The 12,398-nt window shown below is 46.7% G+C and overlaps 1 protein-coding gene across 6 annotated transcripts in view; it reads left to right on the top strand.

The window, feature by feature from the left end:
• GRIP2 (glutamate receptor interacting protein 2) overlaps positions 1 to 12,398 on the top strand; it is a 243,624-nt gene that overhangs the window by 218,965 nt on the left and 12,261 nt on the right. For all 6 annotated transcript variants that reach the window (XM_071756021.1, XM_071756020.1, XM_071756022.1 and 3 more), the window contains exons 16-20: positions 768 to 913; positions 1,215 to 1,359; positions 5,552 to 5,691; positions 8,089 to 8,265; positions 11,256 to 11,409. In XM_071756021.1, the coding sequence (XP_071612122.1) occupies positions 768 to 913; positions 1,215 to 1,359; positions 5,552 to 5,691; positions 8,089 to 8,265; positions 11,256 to 11,409 (762 nt within the window). The remainder of the gene's footprint in view (positions 1 to 767; positions 914 to 1,214; positions 1,360 to 5,551; positions 5,692 to 8,088; positions 8,266 to 11,255; positions 11,410 to 12,398) is intronic.

Genomic DNA, 12,398 nt, shown 5'->3' with positions numbered 1-12,398 from the left:
CCCGTATCAGGAGGTATAATGCAGCTCAAGCAGCAGGACTTGGGTCTGGGTTTTGCCAGCATCCAAAGAATTCTCAGCCCTAGAGGCTTGTCTGAGACCACAGTCAAATTTGCAATACCTGTGTATTGAAGCAAGTAGTGCTGAACAAGGTGGCCAGGGCACTGATTCAGAGGTTTGCTGACTCTAGAGAGATGAATGTTTAGCATTTGAGAGCATGTGGTAGAGGGCTCCATATATCCCTGAAGGTGCTATGGCTCATCAGGTAGTTTGCTCTATCTCACCTTCTGCTCAGGTGAACAGTGAGTGAATTGTGGGGGAACTGTGCAAATAACTCAGCATTTAGTGACTTCACCTCTGATCCCAGCACCTCATAGCAAGGATTTTAGAGGAATTTAGTGCTGCCAGAGGGCTTGTTTCTAAGAGTGCTCATACAGGATTTTCCATAAAAAGTAGAATATGTCAGTTAAACTTCAAGCATTTTTCAGTGCTGGAGGTTATCAAGGCTGTATATCTATTTTTCCTGCCTAGTTCTGTGTTGATACATGCTCCACGCAAACTTCTTCTAGGTTATAATCATCCTCTACTCTGGTCATGGTTGTTTCCCAGGAAAGATCAAGGACAGTAAAAAGTTAATATTGTCATTGCCACTGCAGGACTGACTGTGTCATGGGACCTGAAAGGCAAATACAAATGTACTTTTATTTTTTTCTTTTCCCTTGAAAGGCAAATACAAATATACTTTTAGCTTTCTTTTTCTTTCCATATAGAACTGGAACCTTGGAGCCAGGAGACAAGCTGTTAGCCATTGATAACATCCGGCTCGACAATTGCTCAATGGAGGATGCTGTGCAGATTTTGAGGCAGTGTGAAGACCTGGTCAAATTGAAGATTAGGAAGGATGAAGATAATTCTGGTACAGAAATCCTGATGCAAACTGGTGCCTGTCCTCTGTAATGACATTTCCCAATAGGTAGTGCAAACCAACAAAGATAAGGGCATGCTGCTTGTCTGGTCACCACTTTCCAATTGATTATAGTCTATTTTTGTTATTCTGCCCTTAAATGGAGTCTGGAAGGTTAAAATCCTATTTGGTATGAGCATGGCTGAAGACCTTAGGCTTTTGCTTCTAAATGCTGCAAGTCTTTCCTATAATCTCTTTCATATGGCTAATTAAAAAATTCTGTATTGCTGTGCATTCCTGTTTCCTCTTTTAGATGAGCAGGAGACAACTGGTGCTATTATCTACACAGTGGAACTGAAGCGATACGGTGGCCCCCTGGGAATCACCATCTCTGGGACAGAGGAACCTTTTGATCCCATTGTCATTTCGGGCTTGACTAAACGGGGGCTGGCAGAAAGGTGAGGACTGGGGGCAGAGGGGTTGAATTGATGTGGAAAGGGAACTTGAAGCTTGCGAAGTTTCCTCTGCTGTCATAAACTCTCCTTAGGTGTTGTAGTCTGCAGGAAAGGTGCTATGAAGGTACTGAGTGAAGCAGGGACAGCCCTGCCAGCCTGGCTCTGCAGAACAACGTGCAGGAGGTATGGGGTGGTTGGACTGAGCTGTCAAGGCAATGAGAGGTGCTCAAAGCTGAGCACTTCAAGAAGAGTCAGATCCAGTCTGTAAGTTGAATGCAGCAGCCAGGAAAAGGTATTTATCTGCCCCTCTTCCACAGAGGTGCTTCCTGCTCTGTGACTGCCCATACACATTCTGCATTGGGGAGTTCTCAGCCTGCCCATGAACCCATCATCAGCTCCTGTCCAGGTCTCAGCTATTGCTAAACTGTGACTTATGACCATGGCAGTGATGTGTCCTGCTGAAACCACAGGTCGTGGGGGGCTTCTGGCCCATCCTGTGCTACTGGTTAGACTATTAGGGATCTGGAGGTATCTCAGTGCAGGTCTGGCGTGCTTCAAGCAGCTGCATAAATGTAGGAGCAGATTTACCTTCAGCAACCAGGGAGGTTGACTCTGTGTGTGCCTGTGTCTGAATATACGTGCATGCGTGGGTTTTAAAGGATCAGGACATTGCTGAGGATGGAAGGTGGAACTGAGTCATACACTGTATCTTAATTAATCTGTCTATACGGTAGCTGTGACTTGTAAATAAATCATTTCAGGAGCCCTGACTCACACTTCTCATAGGCTTGCTTTACCCTGCACTGTCTGACAGGCAGAACAGCAGCTAAAAAGCCCTGAACAAATAGTTATAAAGTGCTAGACCTTGAGGATGTTTGACTGCAGATCTGGTGTTTTGGTTCTTTCTGTTTCAAAGCCACACTCCCTCTTAGCTGGACTGTGCAACACCACGGTGCCCTTTCTGCACTGAGTTCCTCGAGTGCTCCACGCACGCACTGCTGCACCTTTCCATTGCTTTCCCTTGGTACAGAAAGCAGAACACCAGTGTCTCCCAAGAAGTAAGGAAGAGTGATGGACTTAGTTACGAGTGATTCTTCTCTTTGGGGTTTTTATATCACTGCCTGCTGCTATAGGAGTCTGTCTTTTCCTCTAGAAAATCATTGCTATAGAATATCCCATTTTTTTCCTGCATAGCAGTTCTGCACTGTACCTGCAGCCCAGTGTGAGGGAGGCTAAGGGCAGAAAACCCAAATGCTGTCAGGCTCAGAAGATGATCTGGTACCCTTGTTGCTCTCACTTCCCTTGGCAGTGCCGTGGCTTTTCCTCTTTTGAACTCAGATATGGATCAGTGACTGCTCCACAGAGAAACACAGTGCAGGCGAGTGCTGCGGTACTACTAAATTTTGATCAGGAGCTGGCAGGCAGTAAGGAATAAAAAAGCTTTTGACAAGAGCAGTGGAGCTGCTCAGCACGTTCACTGGGGTAGACTGACAATGGTACCTGTGCAGGGGAGCAGCGTGGGGATGGAGCAGTGAAGGGATTTCTCTGGGTAACCTTGGCTCCCGGCAGGGAGGGTGAGGAGTGCTGGGATGAAGGCTGCCAGCAGGAAAGGTGGATATTTTTCTGCAAAATGGGACATATTTTTCTCCTGGGAGCAAGAAAAAGGTGTGGTTTAACCTTGTTAAGGGAAGAAAGCAACAAAGGTGGTCCTAGTATTATCCTGAACTGTCCCTTCTCTGCTGTCACTACCCTCTCCTGTGCCATAGGCATCCTGTGACTCTGAAGGGTGGGACAGGTTTCTGAAGGTCAAGGCTTTAAACCCAAAGCTGTGCTTGGCTTTTGCTGGAGCACAGGACCTGTTGTGGCAGTGCTGGCATTGGGTGGATCAGATCCAAGCATCTGGTTACAGGCACACATCAGTCTCTCCCATAAAGGTCTGCGTGGCAGCTCAGGCTACTTGCTTGGCAATGGGCAGGATGTCCCCTAGGATGTCACATACCTATCACAGTGGGTGACAGGGTATCTAAGCTGACTTGGGTTTTATCTTGACCTTGAACATTTTTCTTCTCGTATGTGCCTGGTCCTATAGAAACCTAGAGGCAGCTCAGACTGTTGAATTGGTGTTGAGTGGTGGCTCTCCCCCATGCTAGTCTCTGTTTCCTCTCCTGCAGTGCCTGCAGGTGACTTTAGCCTGGGCCACGGGACTTGTTTTCCTTCTTGGGAAAGGGAGTGTGCCTGAACAGTACTGTTCAATTCTAGTTGAGGTGTAATGGTTCTCCAAGAGGATTTTAAAGTTCTTGCCCAGCCTCCTCTAGTGCTACCTGACCAAGTGGATGGGGGTGACTGTGACAGGGTTTTGTGCAGGGATGTTCAGCACCAATCCATGTTGGAAGAGGGCAGAATGGATGGTGGCCCTGCCCATATGCCAAGTCAATCTCTACCGTAAGCATGCAACCATCACTTACTGGATTTTTTACTCCTTGTTTTTCTCCTTGAAACTTACCTTTTACTGGATTCTGCTCTTGCATGTGTTCTCTAAGCAAGAAGGGACATGAAGCATGCAGCTTCTTGTGCTGGTTTGTGTTTGAGGTGAATTAAGGACTGTCAGTGAGAATGGAGAAGCATAAGGGTTATTAGCTAGAAACAGCTTCCTCTGCTGCTCCTGCTCAGCTTCTGTCTGCTTGTCTTCACACTGGTGTCTGGAGATGCACAGATGAAAGGACTGGACTTTGATTTTCTTTTCCCACCTTTAAAGAAGAACACCTGACTGAACATGACCTTTCTCTTCAATTGTTTCTGTATTTTTGCCTGCTGAGGGACTTTCACAGTTTCTGCAGAGCAGGGTCTGGTGTCTTGGGTAGGAGATGTGTCCCCATTCAGGGCTACAGCAGGAGGCCCTTGAATGCTGAACCATTGCAGTGAGAACAGGATCACCTCGTAACTGCTACCAGTTAGGCTTGATTTTTTCCAACTACTCAGATGAAACTTTCAAGACAAATACTCTGATATCAATTAGGTCTGTAATTTATGTGGTTTTTTTATAAGTTCTCTCTGAGGGCTTTTTCAGGCTTATGTGGATGGGGCAAGACGGACATCTAGTGGCTGATAGGACCATCATGGCACTGTCCCAAGTATCACAGCAGCAAACCAGACAGCTCTACCTGCTGTTTGGCTACATCTTCCAATTTGACACGCTTATAGTAGATGTTTCTCAGCAGTGTGTCTACAAGAGCTTTGTGTTTTATGGAAAGACAAGCAGCTGCTGTGCCTGCAACAGTATATCAAATCCTGATTCTGCAGGAGCTGCAGTATATTTTGGAGATGTCACCTGAGAGAGGCACAGTCCAGATTCCCATCTCCTCCTGGCTCAGTAGTACAGGTTCCTGGTAGTTAAAGCTCACAGCACTGCTGGAGGAGGAGAGGTCTGCTGCCCTTGCTACCTGGTGTTAGGGAGCTGGGGAGCTTGGTGGAGAGCGTGTGAGCTCCTGCCACGGCTGCCAGCTCTGGTGATGGACACATCCTGCCCTGCCTGCTCTTCCCAGAGCTGCAGCAAATGCAGGGAGAAGTGAAGTGAGCTCCTGTCCGAGGGCAGACATGGGATGGGGGGGAATTGCTGTGACCAGTTAGCTTGTTTCTGGCTGATGCTTGAAGCCTGAGGATTTATTTAGCTGAGGTCATGAACCAATCTGCAAGTGGTTCAGCTCATGCTTGCATTGTGTGTGTTGGGCCATTTTGGTTTTCTTTTTTTTTAAATGGGTTTCTAGGTTTGTTTCATCATTTCTTTCCATCAGTGTGAATGTGCCTTTCAGTTCCATGTGTGACAACCAGTGGCCATCACACAATGGAAATGCTTATGTGCTTATGCTTTTGGCATGTAGTCCCCCTTGCTATGAAGAGTTTTGACTGTAGGTTGATCTGCAGTCCCAGCTCCTGAAGGTCCTGGGATCCAAGCAGTGCAAATGTTCTGTGCCTATTTGTATGTATGTGCACAGGTGGAAGATCAGAGGGACAACCCAGAGCCTTGGTAGTGGTTATGAAGAGGAAGCCCCAGGTGTGCAGTGTGCTGAGGGGAGACCAAGACCTGTTGGAAAGCACTGGGAGTTAATACACTATTGCTTCAAGCAACAACTTAATGGCCTGCCTTGCAGAGGCAAATTACTTCTCTGAGGTTTCTGACAGCACCTTTTCTCTGCAGAACTGGAGCCATCCACGTCGGTGACCGGATATTAGCGATCAATAACGTGAGCCTCAAGGGGAAGCCGCTGAGCGAAGCCATTCACCTGCTGCAGATGGCAGGGGAGACGGTGACGCTGAAGATCAAGAAGCAGATGGAGAGTGAGTTGGGGAGCCTGGTTTGGGGTGGGATGCTGAAGGTGAGCCCCAGCAGGGACTCTAGGCTATGGCTCAGTTATTGCTATGGGGTTTCCTTCAGGTGTTGCAGGAGGTGAGATGTGAGAGTGTGGTTGGGGGGAATGGCTGGGAACAGAGAGAAAAGGTGGATGGGATTTTTTTTTTTTTTTTCATTTCTCACTCACAGAAAAAAAAAAAAAAAAGGAAACCCAGGCACTCTGTGTGGTACTGGGAAGAGATTAGACAGCAGATTTATGGGCAATAACTTTTTTTCAGATTGACATCTTATGCCTGTGGTACATTCCCTGTCTGTGTGGGTGTTTCACATTGCAGTGAAGCAGAAGTTGCTTTTGAATTTAGAAGAGTGCAGGACACTTTTAAAATATATAATCCTCCTAAAACAAGCAAGGAGACTCTGAGCTGGTAGGACCCATGAAAAAAACCACACAGAACCCACCTCTAGTTCAACTTTTTGAAAGTGATTGGAAATCAATCTTTTGCACACCTTTTCCTGAGCTGTGGTCCTAAGATCATCTTTCAAAGCACATCCCTTCACTCTAGAAATCCCCTTCTCATTTCCTTGCCAAACTCCCTGTGGCTTTCAAACTGGTCTTGACACAATATAAAAGAGCAGGAGGGTACTTAGTACAGGCAGGCCACTTTTTGGGGGTTAGAGGGAACATTGGTCAAACCAGGGAACATGGAAACTTTTCTCTCTGCTTGTTTAATTGCAGCCAAACAGAAGCTTTTTCATCAGGTTCAGACAGTATCTGGTGCCCTCTGGCTGCATTTCTGTGCCCTCCCCATACCCAGTAATTTCCATCTTTTTTTGTGCCATGCTTCTGCATGCAGTCTCTAGATTTAGCTGGACCTTCCCAGCCAGTGTCCCACCATGCTGCTGGAACTGGAAGACAACAAGTGATAAAGCTCTTCCAAGCAAGTGTGGCCGATGGGCCACATCTGGAAAAGTGGCATCAGTCTTATACGTAGCACTTCTGTAGATCTTGAGGCAGTTTGTAAATGTGTGGCAATGCTCCTACTTTACAAATTAGCCCAGGGATGGTGTGGTGACTTAGCAAACAGAGGCAGAATTGGGGAATTGATTCCTCAGGAAACCCTAGTCTTGTTCCCTGCAGCTAAGTGACTTGATCCTTGGTCTGAAATACTCGTTTTTTTCCCCCTCCTGACATTTAGCATTGTCACAGCCACTCGTTGAAATAATTGACAGGCAAGTGCCAGTTGGAGACTTGTTAATCATTCTGAGAATGAAGCCGATGTAACTGAAATTTCAAGGTAATCTTGAGTTAATCATGGTGAGCAATCTTCTGAATGCCTGGAAAATAGGGACTTCCAGGACACTGGCTTTTGTTTGGTAATATAATCTGTCCTCATTGACAAATGCAGACTTTAAGAGGGCTTTTTATCCCAGACTCTGAAAGTCAAAGAACCAGGGCATGGATAGCAAACATGATATCTAATCAACAATGACTTAAAAAAATTCTGTACAAAGAAATGGTACAGAATTGAGACTGAAACTGAGAACTGAGACACCATTCCCTGTATAGCTTTTGCCTGAAAGGGAATTTGATATAATGATAATAAGAGCCTCTTATTACTAAAATAATGAAAAGGAAGATCTGAGCTTCATCATCCACATTCAGCTTTCCGTTTTCAATCACTAATCAGGGGAAATTCAGCCTCAAAATACAAGGCACAGGAATTCCACCATTGTTGTGAGACTGCATGGGAGGCTCTTGGAGATGTGGTGATTAGCCCTGAATTGATACAGGGCTGTACAGTCTTGGAAAGGGGCCATAACTTCATCTGCTGTAGTTTGGGACAAGGCTGTGTTGTCATTGGAATCTCATTGAAACATTTGCTTAGAACAGAAAGTTTGCAAGCAGCAACCTGACTGGGTGCTTCTCTGGAACTGTCCTCAAAGGCAGACCATGCCAGAAGCAATTTGGCTGGAGGCACTCCTAATTTGAGTAAAAGAGGTTCTCTGAGACTGAGAAGCTATGGGCTATTGCTTGCAAAGGCCAGTTCTCCTCTGGTTCAGAGAGAGCTTCCAAAGGCACAAGAGGATGTGCTTGTGAATCGAGACTATGTCCCAACTCTCTTATATCTGGGAATTCTCAAATCCTCATAGTTCTTCCTTATATTCCATGTGCTAAAACCTAGGCATTTTTTTCTTAAATCAGCTTGAGATAAGAGCACTGCACAAAACCTTTTCAACTGTATATCTCAGACCTTTCTCAGCTACTTTTGAAGAGCTGAAAAGGTTCTTCAGAAGACTTGCAGTACCTGGGTGTGTTCCCATGTCAGCATAAGCCTTTCCCTGAGCCTCTTTGTGCCTGCTTAAGAGGCATGTTCTGGTTTCAGAGTCCTATCCCAAGAAATCGGGGAGTATAAACGAAGTGAGCGACCCAGAAGATGAACTGATGGACTCCCAGAAAACTAGCAAGCTGTCTGAGATATACTCCACCACAGTTCCTAGTGTGGACAGTGCTATGGAGTCCTGGGATGGTTCCGGCATTGATGCTGGGTACGGAAGCCAAGGTAAGCCAGAGCTGTGTTTTCTTGAGGGTCTCTGGGCCTCCAAGCCCTTCTGGAGATGGGACATGAGCCTGAGACTAGGGTCTGACAGCATTTTCATGGCTTCTCTCTTCCAGCAAGGAACAAAATGTATTTTAAAATGCATTCCTGTGGTGCTCTGAGTTGACATACCTGATTTAGGTTTTTCTTCTGGCTTACATGGCATCATACTGTTCACAGAATTTTCAAAATCATTACGACACTTTAGAATTCACATAATCAGAGAAAGTATTCACTGTCCATATGTCTTGCAGAGTGTTTGGTCCCTAGCCCACTTTTAATTCTCCAGAGAGGCCATGTAGGACATATTAATCCTCTTCAGGATGTTTTAAAATCCACAAGAATGTCTTGTGACTAGAATCACTCACTTAAAAAAGTAATTAAGATAAAACAACAAGAAAGTATCTCTAACTGTCTAGTAAATGATCAGATGAACACATGTCTTCAAGTCTGGGTTTATTCAGCTGTGGCCTCTGGCAGACATGTTACAATTGGAATGGAGGACGCTCTAGTCATGGGAAAAGATTTTTACTTGGAGGGAACCACTGGAAAATAGTTATTCCAGTTTATATTTAGTGTGGTAAGCTAGTGTTAGCCCATGTTGAAACAAAATGTCCACAAAAGGAAACTGGTGAAAAGAGGTCTGTCTGGAACAGAATGTGAAAACAGGGAGGGCTGCTGGAGAGTGTGGTTGCAAAGCCGCTTCAGAGTGCTGAGCAAGGTGTGTGTCTGTTCAGAGGACAGCACTGCACGTGTGTTTCTTACACCATAGCTGTTCCTTCAGCTTCTGTCTTAGTCTGGGAGTGCAGCTGGGACTTGAGGCTTCATTAGGAGGAATTCCCTGTCCTTCTGCATCTAATTGAGTGTTAACATAATCTGGACATGGAATTGAGCAAAGTGATTGCTTTTACCAGTAAATTAAGAACAAGTAATTGAGCACAGAGCCCTGGGAACTGGGGCTGGGGCCAAGCCACCCAACATCCATAGACTGCTTCAGGGGCTCCCTTGCCTTCCCTGGTAATTGCATTTGGCTGTATGATGGGTGTGCTGGTGCTCACTGAGAAGAGGGATGCTGGAGGCTAGGAAGAAGGACAAGCAGGGTTGCCCATGGGATGGGTAGGGAAAGGCAGGATGTAGGGAGACCTGGGATGCACGGGGCCTGGAGATTGGATTTTACACTCCAAGTGGAGAGCTCTAGTTGGGGGTCTGCAGCCTTGTGGGCTTTAAATTCATCCACAGCTTTAGGAAAACACTCAGGGAGAGGTTTGAATGACTGAGCTGTGCTGAGCCTGGTGGGAACATGCCACCAGGTGGCTCTGAATCCCAGGGATCCAGCCTGTCTCCCGGGAAGGAGAAGATGAGACGGGTGGCACTCAAGTAAGTGGCAGCTCTGCACTCATACCCCTGCAGTCCCCTGTCCCCTGTGCCCAGCCCAAACCTGCTGCCCACCTGCTGCAAGGACCTGCAGCCAGGGACCTTGTTCTGCTCTGGCAGGCAGCAAACACTCCTGACTGCTGAAAGACATTGGCAAACCCTCTTCTGGGCCTTTCTCCGGAGCAGCCTAACCTTTAAAAACACACAGAGGAAATGCTCAGCTAAGTGAAATAACAGGCCTTGGCATTTTCAAATAAAGTGCTAGTGTTGTCTTTGGGTATTTCCAGTGTTCTTAAGCTGTTTGGGAGGTCAAGTCTCCCTTAATTATGTGTTTCTCCGTTACCTCTTCCTGTCCACTTGGCACAATGTGTGATGGAAGTGTATGTTATTTCTTGGAAAGGCTGTGAGGTTTCTCTGAAATGTTGAATGGATGGCAGGAGGTGGGCAGGGGACTCGGGAGATTTATTTCCACTGCAGATGGCACTGACAGTGCTGAAGGAAGCTCTGCTTTGGAAGGTTTGTGTCCAGGCAGCTCCTCATGAGACCTGGGGATCTTGTGACTTGGCAGTGTTGGATTTGCACCTCTGGAGTAAGACACAACAGTACAGGGGTGTCCTTGGGGACAAACATAACAAAACTCATATGATTTAATCCTAATGGTCTGTAGTGATCTTCTGTCAAGTGTGCTATGGATGAGTTTCCCCTTCTCTCAAGCCAGCAGAGTTTTTACTCCTGATTCTTTTCTTTCACATACATTTCCCTGGAGCAGTTTTCTGTACCCCAGCTGATCCCAAAGGCAGGGAAGGCTCTGCTGGCTGCTGGAACTGGCTGGCAGCTCTGCAGATTGGGCCTGGCTCTTCCTCCTTTACCACTGCTGAGCACACTGGAGCTGGTGAGCACCACTGGGTACCTCCAGCACCATCACCTTTATTGACAGGAGGCTGTTGTGTCAGGCTGCTCAGGATGCAGTTTCTTTGCTGATATCCTTCTATAGTCTATCACTTTTTTTCATGCTGTCCATTTAGTCCCAGAGACTGTTGATAATCTAAATGAAGATTATTTTATTTTTTTTCCCCTATTAGAAATCAGACTTCCGAATCCTTCGAGACAAATGGGGTTGGGCACACTGAGGGAGATTTGGCAGCATCTTCTCTTTACCCGTTGAAGGACTTGCTTCATTTAAAGATGGTTCCTTTAACAGCACAATTTCTGTTGGGTTTAGTGTGGAAACAAGAGCAGGTAACTAAAGTTGGAGCTGGGGTAGGGTCTGCACCTGTGGGTATGTGTAGTCCCAGGTCTGTGGATGCCAGAAGTGAATGAGCAAAGGAGAAATGGGGCACCTTATGACAAGATCCTGAGAAGCTGCTTTGCTTAAAGCAAGAGATGGGAAGAACAGCTGATGAAGAGGGAAGAACCCTCTGGATGGCTGAAATGGAAGCAGTATGCAATCCAGATGGCCTCAGCTTCGGGAACTGGGGAAGGAGGCTTTCTCGGTTCGAGGTTTTCTGACCAGGTATTATCTTCTGGTAATTGCCTTCTATTATCTTCTACCACTCCCCCTACCCACTTGCCTTCTCTAGGTACCTACGTGCCTCAGGCTGCAGGCATAGCCCTCCATCCACATGAATGGAGACACAGCAGGCAAAAGAGCAGCACCCCTCCTGGGGACCCCAGGAAAAACTACCCCTACATGGATGGAAGCTTCAGTGAAGATGACTGGGACAAGCCCAGCAGGTATGGAGGGGGTGGTATGAGGCAGGGAGCCACATCTGCAAATGTGGACATTGCTGTTTAGAGAGAAGGGGGCATGGGAATATGATGGAGTAGCTAGTAATGTCTTCATCTCAGCATCAGGCAGCCATGGGTAAAAGGATACTGGGGTGGTGATCTGCTCTGTTGAACCAGACACATTGCCAGGTGTCCAAGTGTAGCTCTGTGGCACATCTGCCATGGCCAGGTGACATTTATGTCTGGAGTTAGGATGGTGCCAGCTGCATGGACCACAGATTCTTACCGTGCCTCATACTCCTGCCAGATTTAGGTGTAATGAACAAATATGGTGAGGGCTTGTCCCCAAATGTGCTGGCCAGATTTCTTTTAGTGAGGACGCCGTTCTACAGCAGCTCAGTCAGAAAGTCAAATAGGCCAATCAGGGTTCTTAGAGGACCAGTAAGATGTTGCATGTCCAAGTTAAAATTTCCCAAAGCTCTGGCTGGCCCACTTTGGCCCTTCTAACACCACAAACAAGGGCATTCTGAGGGACCATGGTCAAGTTAATCCCCCAGTTTAGACAGAGTGGGAGAAATCCTTCAACACCTCCCAAGCCTATGGAGAAGGCTGCATCTGCTCCTCATTTTGGATGAAAATCCTGCTGTATCTTCCCTGGCCAGAGAATGCCCCTTGCTGAGCTACGCACGGTGGAAAAGCCACGTTGCTTTGTAACTAACCCTCCCCTCAGCATCCTTCAGAGTCCACATAGTTGTGTGTGTTGTGTTGTTACTGTTGGTTCATTTTTTTATATTTTTTTTCCCCTTAACTTTTGTTTGTCCAAACAAACCCCTTAGAACATCTCATGGCCATTTCCACCTATTTAAAGATGACCAAACTGGCAGGAAGGCTGGCAGCAGTGGAGACTTTGTTCTTGTTTTGCCTCTCAGCGAGAGGTGGCTGACAGAGGTCACTGGTCCCTGTGGCCCTCCCAGCGAGGTCACCGAGCCCAGGAG

This window comes from Heliangelus exortis, chromosome 12, assembly GCF_036169615.1.
Source record: "Heliangelus exortis chromosome 12, bHelExo1.hap1, whole genome shotgun sequence".
Taxonomy (NCBI): domain Eukaryota; kingdom Metazoa; phylum Chordata; class Aves; order Apodiformes; family Trochilidae; genus Heliangelus; species Heliangelus exortis.
The sequence above is the reverse complement of the archived record's forward strand: the minus strand, read 5'-3'. Positions and strand labels throughout refer to the sequence as shown.